The sequence below is a fragment of the Gopherus flavomarginatus genome, chromosome 1 (genome assembly GCF_025201925.1).
Source record: "Gopherus flavomarginatus isolate rGopFla2 chromosome 1, rGopFla2.mat.asm, whole genome shotgun sequence".
NCBI classification, from domain to species: Eukaryota; Metazoa; Chordata; order Testudines; family Testudinidae; genus Gopherus; species Gopherus flavomarginatus.
This window is the reverse complement of record NC_066617.1, coordinates 34,260,822-34,276,223: the sequence shown is the minus strand read 5'-3', so window position 1 is coordinate 34,276,223 and position 15,402 is coordinate 34,260,822. Positions and strand designations below refer to the sequence as shown.

Here is a 15,402-nt window from a genome sequence, read left to right as displayed (position 1 = left end):
CTGGTATGCAAATTCTATCTCAAAGAACATCTTGCAACGTCTTAAATGAAAGCCAAGATCACACTGGTCATAAATGTCATTGTGAAATGTATGTACAGATACTATGTAAGGAGCTACGTATGTAAACTGAAAATATGTTCTTAGATTCTGTATCAAAGCAAAGGTGAGGCAACCAGTTTCCTGTCAGTCAAAAGATGTTTACTCACCTTCATCTCTGTCAGCATGTAAATTAAGCCTTAACACAATGCAGGCACATTTATATATGAAGTCACAAGAGAGATATGAAATTCACGGGAAGAACACACACTGGGGGAAGAAAACCTTACCCTGAAATACACTTCAAATGTTTACTGGGCTGTATTCGGGGAACAGAGGAGTACCTAGGAATACTAGGAAAATCCTGTACCTGGGAATATTAATGAAAATGGGATATCACAACCAGCCTGGGCTGAAGACACTGCAAAAGGCTTTGGGTGACAGACATTTCAGAAGACAGTAAGTTAACCTAATAGTTAAGATTAATCTCTAGAAAACATGTTATGTCTTAGTTTTATATGTAACCTTTTGTTTCCATTATCTTTACTATCTTTTGAATCTTTGATAACAAACTTACAGTTTTCACTATAAAATATATTTAAGTGTTGTGATATTAAGCTAGGAGCTGATCCTGAGTTGTATCAGACAAGGTGGTGTGTACACTGTTCCCCTAGGGACAGCCAACTTGGTATTTCCATGAGTGTTCAGTGGAGAAGGGTCTGGACACTCCAGGTGAATGCTTCAAAGGGACTCAGGGATTGGATTACACTGTTTTTGAACCTGCATGGTAAAGTCAGGGATGGCATAGCCTGGTGGTGTCAGGAAAATGACACCCAGTCAAGCACAAGAAAGTCTCCCTCACGCTGGAGGCAGGGTGACTGAGTTCTGGGGACCCCATGAACCATCACACTGCACTTCAGCAGCTAGTCTGGGTACATAACTTCTGCAGTGCATTATCAAGAAAACTGTCTTTTGAAAAGTGATGAATTCCAAGTGACTGACTTGCAAATCTCAATAGGCAGAAGTGACCTGAGGCTAGATACCACTGCTGCTGTAGCTCTGGTTAAATGATTTCTAATATCACGCTCACTGTCAAAGAATAACAATGAGAAATAAGTAAAGAGCCATCAATCCCATGGTATTAGGTGGGTCAGTGGCTTGCATTTTGCATTAATGCTTCACTACTGGAAATCTTGACTTTTGATATCGGTGAATTAATGTAGCTTTCTTGTACACAGGCTGATATTATGCACTGTTCACAAAGGAAATGAACATCCAAGATACTGTAAAGGAGTGCTTTCTTTCTAAGATAAGGCAAAATGAATTTAATAGATCAGGAAGAGGAACAAACTAAAGAAGGGTGGCAAGAATGCTAAATTATTTTACATAATATAATCAAATTTTTTTTTAAAAATTGGTTATACATAAATACAAGAACCTAACTTCAAGTTTACCCCTTCAAGTTTGTTAACAGGCATTATTTACAGTTGTTAGGTAATAATTGGAGATATACCAATCTCCTAGAACTGGAAAGGACCTTGAAAGGTCATTGAGTCCAGCCCCCTGCCTTCACTAGCAAGACCAATTTTTGCCCCAGATGCCTAAGTGGCCCCCTCAAGGACTGAACTCACAACCCTAGGTTTAGCAGGCCAATGCTCAAACCACTGAGCTATCCTTTCCCCCTAATTACTTGATCACACACCTATATCTATAAATAGAGATTTTTTTTTTAATTACACAGAACCACTGATTCTGTGCACTGAATAGACATACATGATGGCAGATTAAGATTGCATGGTCAAACACAAAACTGGGATTTCCTAACTTTTAAGTTCTTGACTTTGCAAGCTAAATAACATTCTTTTAACAATCTTTGTGTGTGCGTGCAATATATGCAAGATTTAAAATAAATAAATGAGTGCTTAATGTTAGGCTCTTTCCATTGACTTCAACCTCTTGGAAAGTCAGAAAAATATTAAATATGGAATTAGAGGTTTATCTGTAGACACCAGTATTTGAAATCTTGGCCCAAATACATTTAGGCACTTAAATAGGATCTCTAATATTCTAAAATACTGAGTGAAGTTCAGTAGCTTACTTAAGTGCCTAAATGTGGACTTATAACCGTATCTATTTTTTAAAGTTTGGCTTGGCTATATTTGGATATATATGCATACGTGTGTGTGTGTGTTTTATGTCTACAACTAAAATATCCTCTAAATCTGACACTTTTTAACCAACCCACTGTTTCAGTTCCATATAGGTTTTAACATCCTGTCAAAGGCTAAAGGCTGAATAAACTTTATCGATGGAACTAGTATCAGTGCCTTCACAATACGTGTGTATTATGTTTAGTCCATTTAATTTTTATAAAGAGTAATCAACAATGGAAGAAATTATGATGCTAATAACCAAAGTAAGCATCAAAGATTATAAAATCTTGGATGAGGAAAAAGACAAGGACCTTTTGCTATAGATAAAGAATGACTCAAAATAAAGTGCTGAATTACAAATGGAAATTCTGACCCTAATGCAAACAACAGCCAACTTGATGCAGTGAGACACTACGCGTGACACTGGCAGTATGACGGAGGATTTCATTCATAACTACTTCACAATCAGAAGAACTTTAATTTCAATATTTAAAACAGCATGTTCACTTTTTTAGGCAAAGATTCTCCCCCCCCCATAATTAAAAATGAATATAACATCACAAAACAAATTGATATACAGCTTCTGACATTCAGCCCCATACTGCCATTTCGAGACTGGGATGCACATGTATGAATTCAATTACTGGAATAACATTTGTGCAAAACTAAGAGTGAACAAAGATTGGTAAGCGACAAATACAGAAGATACATCTTGATATATGCTCTGAAAGACAAAAATCGATTTCAATCTAAAAAATTTAAACTGAAGTAAGGCAAGAAGAAATTCCAAATTTGTTACAAACTCTTATGAAATGCTTTAAATCAGATCAGGGTTGCTTTTTTTGAGTTGTTGATAATAGGCATAAAATTCTATAACATTTATCTACTATGGCAGACCATGGAATATGTACAGATTGACATCTCTACCATTCCTAATAAAAGTTGTTAAATCATGTAAGTACAAAGATAGAAAGTAGCAATAGTATTTGCTGCAAGTGTACAAAGAAACCTTTAAATCATTATCATGTCAACCACAGGCTCTTTTAGAATGGAGCAGACATGCAACTTGTCTTACTTCCTTTTCATAAATGCATATAAATCTGTTAAATTCCTGCCAATCATGCATAACTTCAGACATTGTAATATTGCACTGTACCAAAGTATTGTGCCAGGAATGTGATCCCAGGTTTGAAAGAAAATGCAGGATATAAAGACATGAGGGTAACAAGCAGTGAAAGAATAATGCACAGGCCTAGGGGGTTCATGCCCAGGGGCCCTAGCCAATTTGAGGACCCTCACAAGAGCGCAAGAACCTGGATAGAAGTGTGGGGGTGGAGGCATTAAAACCGGATCTCTGGCTCTGCCCACTGCTCCTCCTCTTCCTCCAAGGCCCTGCTCCCTGGCCAGGCCAGAAGCTGGAGCTGGGCCATAGTAAGAGTAGCCCAGGCTGCTGCGGGGAAACCCAGAACTTCCATCTCTCCTGTGCGGGAGTCTGAGGGGTCCTGAGGGCAGCCCCTGGCCCATGTGCCCATCCCCCAGGGAGTGCCATCCAGGCAAGTGGAGGGTCCAGGGCTCCCCACAGCAGCCCAAACTCCTTGGGCGGCTCCTCAGGGTTGGCCTATAGGGCAAGCCACCAGGGTGACCGCTCAAGGCACTGTGGTTAGGGGGACACAGTGCAGAGTTGTGAGCTGCCAGGTGGCAGGGGAGAACCACAAACTTGACAAGGCAATGCATGGGGGAGGCGAGTGGTGAGACACAGATATTTCTCGCTTCTCCGTAACATTCCTCCATTCCCACCTAGGGAGCTATAAGTGGAGGGCAAGGAGCAACAATGAGTGCTCCATGCATCCAGGTCATTTCCCAACCAGACTGTGCTGTGAGGTGAGCATCAGGAACTGTTCCTTTCCTGTCCTCCCCTTATGCAGCCCGGGTGGAGAAAGTGACCTGGATGCAAGGAGCCCTGACACTGCTCCTCATCTTCCCCCAACCCCCAGTCCTCTTGGGGGTGCACGAGCAGCTGTGCCTGCTGCTCTGTGCATCCAGGTCAGTTCCCCCATGTGGGCACAGAAGAGAAGTGCAGGAGTTAGGGGAACAGGAAGGGTGTAGGGGTTATGGGCAGAGGGGGCATGGTGTAGCACAAAGTAAGGTGGTAATACACCATATACCATGCCACCCTTACTTCTCTAATTGTGCGGGGGGGGGGGGAGTGGCACTATATGTGAAAGAAAATGTAGAATCAAATGGAGTAAAAATCTTAAGTGAATCCACATGATCCATAGAATCTCTATGGATAGAAATTTCATGTTCTAATAAGTATATAACATTAGGGATCTATTATCCACCACCTGACCAAGATAGTGATAGTGATGATGAAATGCTAAGGGAAATTAGAGAGGCTATCAAAATTAAGAACTCAATAATAGTGGGGGATTTCAATTATCTCCACATTGACTGGGAACATTTCACTTCAGGACAAAATGCAGAGATAAAATTTCTCGATACTTTAAATGACTGCTTTATGGAGCAGCTGGTACGGGAACCCACAAGGGGAGAGACAACTCTAGATTTAATCCTGAGTGGAGTGCAGGAGCTGGTCCAAGAGGTAACTATAACAGGACTGCTTGGAAATAGTGACCATAATACAACAGCATTCAACATCCCTGCGGTGGGAAGAACATCTCAACAGCCCAATACTGTGGCATTTAATTTCAAAAAGGGGAACTATGCAAAAACAAGGGGGTTAGTTAAACAAAAGTTAAAAGGCACAGTGACTAAAGTGAAATTCCTGCAAGCTGCATGGGCGCTTTTTAAAGACACCATAACAGAGGCCAAACTTCAATGTATACCCCAAATTAAAAAACACAGTAAAAACCAAAGAAGAGCCACCGCGGCTTAACAACCATGTAAAAGAAGCAGTGAGAGATAAAAAGACTTCCATTAAAAAGTGGAAGTCAAATCCTAGTAAGGCAAATAGAAAGGAGCATAAACACTGCCAAATTAAGTGCAAGAGTGTAATAAGAAAAGCCAAAGAGGAATTTGAAGAACGCCTAGCCAAAAACTCCAAAGGTAATAACAAAATGTTTTTTAAGTACATCAGAAGCAGGAAGCCTGCTAAACAACCAGTGGGGCCCCTTGATGATCGAGATACAAAAGGAGTGCTTAAAGACGATCAAGTCATTGCGGAGAAACTAAATAGATTCTTTGCTTCAGTCTTCACGGCTCAGGATGTTAGGGAGATTCCCAAACCTGAGCCAGTTTTTGTAGGTGACAAATCTGAAGAACTGTCACAGATTGAAGTGTCACTAGAGGAGGTTTTGGAATTAGTTGATAAACTCAACATTAACAAATCACCGGGGCCAGATGGCATTCACCCAAGAGTTCTGAAAGAATTCAAATGTGAAGTTGCGGAACTATTAATTAAGGTTTGTAACTTGTCCTTTAAATCAGCTTCTGTACCCAATGGCTGGAAGTTAGTTAATGTAACACTAATATTTAAAATATCTAGAGATGATCCCGGCAATTACAGATCGGTAAGTCTAACATCGGTACCAGGCAAATTAGTTGAAACAATAGTTAAGAACAAAATTGTCAGACACATAGAAAAACAAACTGTTGAGCAATAGTCAACATGGTTTCTGTAAAGGGAAATTGTGTCTTATTAATCTATTAGAGTTCTTTGAAGGGGTCAACAAACATGTGGACAAGGGGGATCCAGTGTACGTAGTGTACTTAGATTTCCAGAAAGCCTTTCACAAGGTCCCTCACCAAAGGCTCTTATGTAAATTAAGCTGTCATGGGATAAAAGGGAAGGTTCTTTCATCGATTGAGAACTGGCTAAAAGACAGGGAACAAAGGGTAGGAATTAATGGCAAATTCTCAGAATGGAGAGGGGTAACTAGTGGTGTTCCCCAAGGGTCAGTCCTAGGACCAATCCTATTCAACTTACTCATAAATCATCTGGAGAAAGGGATAAACAGAAAGGTGGCAAAGTTTGCAGATGATACTTGTCAAGGTTCCTTCCCCACTCTGAACTATAGGATACAGATGTGGGGACCTGCATGGACACTTCTAAGCTTAATTACTAGCTTAGATCTGGTATCGCTGCCACCACTCCCAAGTACTTCCTTTTTCCCCGGGTAGTCTTGAGGGACTTCACCAATTCCCTGGTGAACACAGATCCAAACCCTTGGATCCTAACACAAGGAGAATTTAACCATCCCCTCTCCTTTCCCCCACCAATTCCTGGTGAGTCCAGATCCAATCCCCTTGGATCTAAAACCAAGGAAAAAATCAATCAGGTATTAAGAGAAAGGCTTTTAATTAAAGAAAAGAAAGGAAAAGAAAACCTTCTGGGAGAGATTAGCATACCAGCTACTCTCACAGACAACAGATTCAAAACACAGAGGATGTTCCCCTGGGCAAAAATCGTAATACACACACAAGAATACCCAAATTTGATAATTCCCTTAATGGTACTAAGACAAGTTACAAGGAAAACAAACATAAACCTATTTATCCCTTTCTAAAACTTACTACTCTGGTAAGAGGCTGGTTCCTTGATCTTTTTCACTCCGGCTGAAACTGCAGCTCTAAACAAAGGAAAACTTCCCTCCTTCCTTTTGAAACATCTTGTTCCCTCATTGGTTCCTCTGGTCAGGTGTTAGCTAGGCTAGGTTAACTTCTTAACACTTTACAGGTAAGAGGCATTAACCCTTAGCTATCTGTTTAAGACAATACTAAACTGCTCAAGATAGTTAAGACCAAAGCAGACTGTGAAGAACTTCAAAAAGATCTCACAAAACTAAGTGATTGGGCAACAAAATGGCAAATGAAATTTAATGTGGATAAATGTAAAGTAATGCACATTGCAAAAATAAACCCAGCTATACATACAATATGATGTGGGCTAATTTAGCTACAACGAGTCAGGAAAAAGATCTTGGAGTCATCGTGTATAGTTCTCTGAAGACGTCCACGCAGTGTGCAGAGGTGGTCAAAAAAGCAAACAGGATGTTAGGAATAATTAAAAAGGGGATAGAGAATAAGACTGAGAATATATTATTGCCCTTATATAAATCGATGGTATGCCCACATCTCGAATATTGCATACAGATATGGTCTCCTCATCTCAAAAAAGATATACTGGCACTAGAAAAGGTTCAGAAAAGGGCAACTAAAATGATTAGGGGTTTGGAGAGGGTCCCATATGAGGAAAGATTAAAGAGGCCAGGACTCTTCAGCTTGGAAAAGAGGAGACTAAAGGGGGATATGATAGAGATATAAAATCATGAGTGATGTGGAGAAAGTGGATAAGGAAGTTATTTACTTATTCCCATAATACAAGAACTAGGGGCCACCAAATGAAATGAATGGGCAGCAGGTTTAAAACAAATAAAAGGAAGTTCTTCACACAGCGCATAGTCAACTTGTGGAACTCCTTACCTGTGGAGGTTGTGAAGGTTGGGACTATAACAGCGTTTAAAAGGGAACTGGATAAATTCATGGTGGTGAAGTCTATAAATAGCTATTAGCCAGGATGGGTAAGGAATGGTGTCCCTAGCCTCCGTTTGTCAGAGGATGGAGATGGATGGCAGGAGAGAGATCACTTGATCATTACCTGTTAGGTTCACTCTCTCTGGGGCACCTGGCATTGGTCACTGTCGGCAGACAGAATACTGGGCTGGATGGACCTTTGGTCTGACCTAGTATAGCCGTTCTTATGTTCTCATGTTATGCTGCTGCTGCTGGTGGCAATGCCTTCAGACCTAGGCACAACAGCCAGGAGCTGCCACTATCTGGCCACCCAGCCAGTGCTTAATTTGTGCCGAGGCTTGCTAGGGCTGAGTCCAGCTCCTCTTTTAATATAAATTAAGGACTAGAGGGGGAGGCAGCAAGGCCCTGGGGGGTTGGGGAGCCTATACGGCCAGAGGCATCAAGATACAAGTTTGCCCATGGCTCCATTTTCCCTCAGACTGGCCCCGGGCGGATCTTACCATGGCCCGACTCCAGCTTCTGGCTTGGCCAAAGGGTAGTTGTTGCGGGAAGGGGCAGGGAGTGGGGCCAGGTGGCAAGGGAAGGGTTGGGGGGCCCAAAAGTTCTTTGTGCCCAGGGCCCCAATAATTCTTTATCTATCTCTTGTAAGTAGAAGACAAAACTGAGGTCTTGTATTACAGTTTCTGACTGTGGAATCTTTTACAGCTGATTCCAACAAAGCTCACATAATTCAGTTCTAAAGACTTAAAACTTCAGTGTCCTGAGAGTAATTTAGCAATTTGGAAAAAAAAAAAAAGAAAAAGAAAAAGAAAAAAAGCAACCTTTGAAAGGAACAATGTAGCTAATCAAAGCCATTTGTTCTCACATAAAAAACAAGCCAAGTCAAAGAAAGTTGAATTTCCTCTTGTTAAAGTACAATCCAAATTAAGGAAAGAATCAACGAAACTAAATCTTTAAAGCTAAGAAGCCCGCATCACAGACCTTGTTGTGTGTACAAGCTGTATAGTGCTTCTAATTATCCTGTTTTAGCAGGAATGAAAATTAAAAGTTGTTGTCAAGCAGTAGTTTTCTTTTTCAAAATGTATTTTGTGTTTGTAAAGTTCTACTGTAAAGACAGTACCATATTTTTACAGATTTATCAAAGCACAGTTACAGAACACCTATGCATTTTGTTATGGGGAATCTGTGAACCTTTTTAAAAGATACTGTAAGCACAGCAAGGAAATCTGCATCACAATATATGGCTTTCTGCAGAAATGGATCATACAGAAACTGCAGGAATCTGCAGAATCTCAAAAGGAACACTGAACTTTTCCAGTGACAGCAACAGTTACACCACATAACATTACTCCAACAAAACCTATAATTCATGGTCTCTGCAGCCCTTATTTACACATTCAGGTTTATTTTAACTATTGTGATAATTATTACTCTTCGATTATATTATACTAGAGAAGTTACTAGTCTAAAGCTTAAAACAGAGCCTGATTCGCTCGCAGGTAGTGATGTCTTTTATGTTGCTCTCTCAGGGTATGGCTACACTTGAAATTTCAAAGCACTGCCGCGGCAGCGCTTTGAAGTGTGAGTGTGGTCGGTGTGCCAGCGCTGGGAGAGCTGCATGTAAACCACATCCTCTACGGGTGTAGCTTGCAGCGCTGGGAGCACTGATTACACTGAGGCTTTACAGCGCTGTATTTTGCAGCGCTCGGGGGGGGAGTGTTTTCACACCCCTGAGCGCAAAAGTTGCAGCGCTGTAAAGTGCCAGTGTAGCCAAGGCCTCAGTGCAAAAGGGACTTAACTGGCAACCATAGAATTTCCCCAGCAAAAAGATATATGCTCTATCCTATGGGATATTTTCAGCTGCAAGAATAGCCTCTTGGAGCAGTTAGAGCTGATCATCAATTAGAGAGACTGGTCTACTTAAAGGAGGTCTCAGGAGGCTAAAAATAGGGGGAATCTATCTCCAACTTACCCAAATCCTGTGCTCAAAATAGCTTGACTAAAAGTGAGAACCCATCATAGTTAAAGTACTTGCCTATCAATTTTGCACTTAATGTGTCACCAGCTTCACCTACTAGTAAACAGGAATTCAAGCAAAATGTGTCACTTTCAGATCAGAGTGGTATAAATGATCAAGCCTGTACTTAACTAGTAAATTAATACTTCTATAGTGCATTTCATCTGAGGATCTCTACATACTTTAAAAACATTAGCCAAATCTCTCAACATTTCACCCAGACAAATAAATGTAAATATTTTTGTGATGAGTATATTGAGGGAGAGAGAAATGTACAAAATAAAACAGTAAGTATTTTCATAAATAGAATACAACAGAATCCAGAGGTCCTTATCTCCACTTCTTGCTTTAACCAGCAGGTAACACTGCTTTCATATAATATGCTGTGATAAATAAAGTGGGGTGAGGTAGCTCCTTTTGATGGACACCCAGCCAGCCAGTTAGCTGTAAAATCCCTCTTGGTAGCAGTTCTCGACTTGTTTTACCTGTATAGGGTTAAAAAGTCCCCCAGGTAAAGAAAAAAAAGTGGGCACCTAAACAAGAGAGCCATTGGGAACGCTAGAACTTTTTAAAATTGGAAAAAAAACACCTTTCCCTTTGTCTGTCGTTCTCTTTGGGCTGCAGGGACACGGTGCAGCAATGCTATAAGAAGGAATGCTGTGTAGGGTTCAAACCAGGTATGAAAAATTATCTTCTATACCTAGAAGGAATCATTTGGATAGGAAATGTTTAGATAACGTGATCGGATTTCTTTATTTTGGCTTGTGGATTCCTCTGTGCTAACTCCAGATGCTTTGGTTTGATTGTAACCTTTAAGCTGAACCCCAAAAAAGCTATTTTGGGTGCTTAATTTTTTGAAATTGCTCTTTTAAAACCCAGCAAAAGCCTAAGTTCCAGATCTATTTTCTTCCTTTTTGTTTTTAATAAAATTTACCTTTTTAAGAACAGGATTGGATTTTTGGTGTCCTAAGAGGTTTGTGCATATGCTGTTCGATTCGCTGGTGGCAACAGCTAATTTCCTTTGTTTTCTTTCTCAGCTTTTCCCTGAAGGGGAGGGGGTGGTGAAAGGACTTAAGGGTACCCCACAAGGAGGAATTCCCAAGTGCTTCTTCCTGTATCCAAGGGAGTTTTTTGCATTTTGGGTGGTGGCAGCATTTACCAAGCCAAGGTCAGAGAAAAGCTGTATTAAACTCCCAAGGTTACAAGTCTGGAGTGGCACGAACTAATTTTTAGAATCCTTGCAGGCCCTCACATTCTGCACTCAAAGTGACAAAATGAGGATTCAGCCTTGACATATGCTATCCAGTTAAAATAAAATATTTCTCACTTTACCTTAATTTCTGCCAGTAAAAGACCAACAATTTGTAGATTATGTTACAATTATATTAGAATAAAGCAGCAAGTCTGAGGTGAAGTATTCAATCAAATCAGATGATACCAGTGGACAGAAAAGCTATATATTCATTTTATGTACTGTGTACAGCAACGAGGAAAAACTGTAGTCATTGTCCCATACTTAAAAATAGGGACAGGTACATTTACAGAAAAGGACAGCACCTGAGAATGTCGTCATCCTACATCACTAATTGGAAGTATGCAACCACAAAGCAAGCGCTCACCTGGTATGTGTCCCATAGCCTTATGGTGCACCTCAGGGGAACTTCTCTCATCAGCAAGTTATTCATCCAACGGAAAGCAAATTGCAAGTATTTCACCTCATGTTGATCTAAATGTCTGTGTACTTGTTCTGGAAGACAAAACAAAGAAACATTTATAACTTATTTAGAACCTTGTCTGAAGCTATAATTATCAAATAAACAGTCTAAAAATAAAACATTATATAAAATCAATTCACAGAAACTGTTACGGTTAAGAGAAAATGAACAAAATGGAGAGAGGTACAGCCAAACTTATCTTGCATTTAGTTTGCTGTCCCTACGTGGTTTAAGAGTACTCTGCATATCTGAATAGGGATGTCCCTTTTATCCTTTTCAGAGATCTCAATTACACTTTGATGGGGATACTCTGCTATCCTCTCCCAAAGATTTCTAGGGATGGCAGCCTTGTTTCTTCCACTGTGCTAGGACACTTTCCCAAAGCACTCTGTGATGAGTTGTGCTGGCACCACTGCAGTAAACAAGCTAGCAACATACAGGACCGGGCAGCTGCGGTAAGCCAGTAGCACCTGGTTGTCTGTGCCTCTGTCACCCTGAGGTATGAGATACCAGCCAAAATCACCACTGTCGGTGAAAATGGTGTCAATATATTCTCTGCATATATTCATATCCTGGGATGGGTTCCTAGACTTTATAATAACATGCCACAGAATTCTCCTTTCCTCTGCTCTATGCTGTACTCACCATTGTTTGAGCTGCAAAGCGGAGACGTAGGGAGGTGTTAACAGGCATTTCGTATAAAGGGTTTTTTAGTACCATTGTGACCATAAATCTAATGGTGTGTATCTGTTTTGATCAGCAGCTTCTGGCATGCCTCCCACCATGGGAAGGACTTGTTCTATGGAATTCTCCAACCCACCATTGCCTTGTCCACTGATCAGAGGGTTTGGAGGGCACATCAGAACACGACCATAGAGAAAGACTGAGAATGGTTGCTTCAGGAGAGGCAAAAAGGATTGCGAGAAAGAGGTGCACATTGGGAAATGCAACAGGACAAGAAAAGAAATGCTTCGCACCATGGTTGACATGCAGGCTCAAAGATCCCATATTCCGCAGCCTTGTAGCCTTGACAACTCAATAATTGCTGCTCCTTACATGCTCCCATCATACCACCTGGCATCACTGTGTACATCCTTACCCCAACCATTGTATGCTGCGGGACAACAAGGAGAAACATAGCTACACAAATAGATTCCGCTTATTAGCAACCCTTCGACTGCCAGCAAAAAGTTGTTTTTATCTGGCAGTTGCTAATGAGTGGAAGGCAGATTTGCAGGGCTGCAGCAGCGGAAGGATGTGGTGGAATGTGCCTTCAATCTACCAAAAGCAAATTCAACCATCATTCTGTACCTACTGAGCTGGTAGCTAAAATCTTCCCTGGGCACTGCTGATGTGGCCATCCCACAGCTTCATGAGTCAGGGGAGTAAAGGGCAGGCTTGATCCCCTAGAATCACCATTGGCATTTTAACATGATCAACATCCCTGCTGGCAGCTTTTTGAAAAGTCCTGTGTTCTAAAAGATGACAAACGTTTTCTTCATCAAATCATCACTAAACCAAGAGGTCAAGCAACTTTAACTTGGTGTTGGTAAGTAGTGAGGAAATAGCTTTGGATCAAATGATCAGGAGCTGATTCCATTAACAGTAAGTGGAAGGATAATCAAAACCAGGTCTTCAACTATGTTTTTTTGATTTCAAAAAGGCAGACTTAAGGGAAGTAGTAAAAGAAGACAACTGCACCAAAGAGCTTAAGGACTTAAATGTGGAGGAGGCTTAGAATTAATTTAAATATCAACTATATAAAAACTATTTGCAATTTGCATTCCAAGCAAAGGACAAAATCTTGTAGAGAAAAGCTACAGACCAAGCTGTAGGAGTGTGCTCATTACATTTGCTGATAATACAAAGTTAGGAGGTATTATCAATACAGAGTAGAATGAGAATATTGTACAGGAAAAAAAAAGGATGATCTTGAAGAGTGGAGTAACAGAAATGGGATGAAATTCAATAATACAAAGTGCAAGGTCATGCACCTTCCCTGACCAGCCCACACTGATACTAGTGAAGCATTTCCCATGATCCACTAGTGCTTGCATAACAATAGAAAAGTAGCCCCTTCTGTTGATGTACTCTGTGGCCAGGTGGGTTGGCACCAAAATAGGTATATGCGTGCCACAACTCAGGAACACCATTGCTGCAAATCAATCCCCCATTTCCTGTACATTACTGAGAGTCACAGTCCTGCAAAGCAGGAGACACTTAATGGCTCTGCACACTTGCATAACAACGGCCTCCATTGTGGATTTTCCAACTCCAAAAGGATTAATAATATAATATAAATAATATATGGAGATATACCTATGTCATAGAACTGGAAGGGACCTTGAAAGGTCATTGAGTCCAGCCCCATGCCTTCACTAGCAGGACCAAGTACTGATTTTTGCCCCAGATCCCTAAGTGGCCCCCTCAAGGACTGAACTCACAACCCTAGGTATAGCAGGCCAATGCTCAAACCACTGAGCTATCCCTTCCCTTGCCCACTAACTAGTAGCAATCTGGCATTATAAGTTTCCAGAGTGAGACTGCCACTTGCTTTTCCACTGTCAATGAGGCTCTCATTTTGGTGTGCCTGCACCAGAGGGCTTGGACAAGCTCAAGACACAGATCCAGGAATGTGGCCATTTGCATCCAAAAGTTCTGAAGCCACTGTTCATCATCCCAAATCTGCATTGCGATGCTGTTCCAACAATCAGTGCTCATTTCTTGGGCCCAGAAATGGCGCTCCACACTGTGGAGCTACCAGAGAATTGTGCATCCCATATTAGCCCCAAATAGTAGAATTGTACTGAAATCAGCCCATGCTTCTGTCAGAGAGATGGCAGAGAGAGAAAAGTAATGAATGGGATTGTTAGAATGATAAGAAACAGTGAAAAATTTAGGATGTGGAAAGCATTATGGAATGCAGAAAGTGGAATGGTGGGAATTTGACCTCTAGCTCCCAGATATCCCTGAACAAAATTGCTCCTATTCCATAAATCACTGCAAAAATGTCTCAAAGGCACTCCATTGGAGGGCTGCATGGGGCACATTGCAGTGCACTATGGGTAGATATCCCATTTTACATCAGTGCAAACACTCCTGGTGAGTACAGTACCTATGCAAGCAGCCAAGCTTGTACACATCTGAATGATATGCGTTCTTTGGTGGCTGCACGCCAGCATAACTTGTATCAACCAAACTTTGTTATGTAGACATGGCCAAAATGACAAAAGATTTGAATGTGAGCAATCAAGACACAAAATTCTAACAGCATGGAACAGTTGAAGAAAATCCAAACTGCTCGTTGGTAGAACAGTTGCTTACTACTGTTATATTAAATAGCAGCAAAGCTTGCAAGTCACATACTTTCCTGATCAAAGGAGTAAGACAGAGCAAAACCATTTTGTTATGCTGGAAGGTGTTAATACAATCCATCTCATGACTAAAGTCAATGAGTGCGCTAAGCAATTAAATATGCCTCTGTGTAGAGAGAGCTGAAACAATAAAAGCCACTACCCATGGCAGTGGCCAAACCATGTGGGCTAAGGAGAAAGCAGCAGACAGCAAGAGAAGCAGTGGTAAGTATGGTTCTGTGAGGGAGCAGAGACAAAGCCCCATGGGGCAAAGTATTCACTGGAAAGGCAGGCTTGGAAATTGCGAGCAAGGAAATAGCCTGCTGTTTGGTACTACTGTGTTCAGGGAAACGGAACTTCATGTATAAACAAACTGTGTTGGCATAGAGAGGCCTAAAGACTAAGCAGACCCCAGGGTGATGCTAAGTAATTGTCATGCAAGACTCCCATAAGGTTTTGAGAGTGATCCTAAGTAGAAAGTAACAGAAATATACTAGAGTTGGCGGTCAGATTTACTTTAAAAAACAAAGAAGCATAACATGCTTTCACACTAGATTTTTTAACAAGATTTCTACTGTACTAAGCTGTAACTGAAATCACAAGAAAGTACACAGGATGAAGACATATGAGGGAAG

The 15,402-nt window shown here is 41.0% G+C and overlaps 1 protein-coding gene across 5 annotated transcripts in view; it reads right to left on the bottom strand.

Annotated features, from left to right (window-relative positions):
• TBC1D22A (TBC1 domain family member 22A) overlaps window positions 1–15,402 on the bottom strand; it is a 459,537-nt gene that overhangs the window by 151,018 nt on the left and 293,117 nt on the right. For all 5 annotated transcript variants that reach the window (XM_050936235.1, XM_050936236.1, XM_050936237.1 and 2 more), the window contains exon 11: window positions 11,319–11,446. In XM_050936235.1, the coding sequence (XP_050792192.1) occupies window positions 11,319–11,446 (128 nt within the window). The remainder of the gene's footprint in view (window positions 1–11,318; window positions 11,447–15,402) is intronic.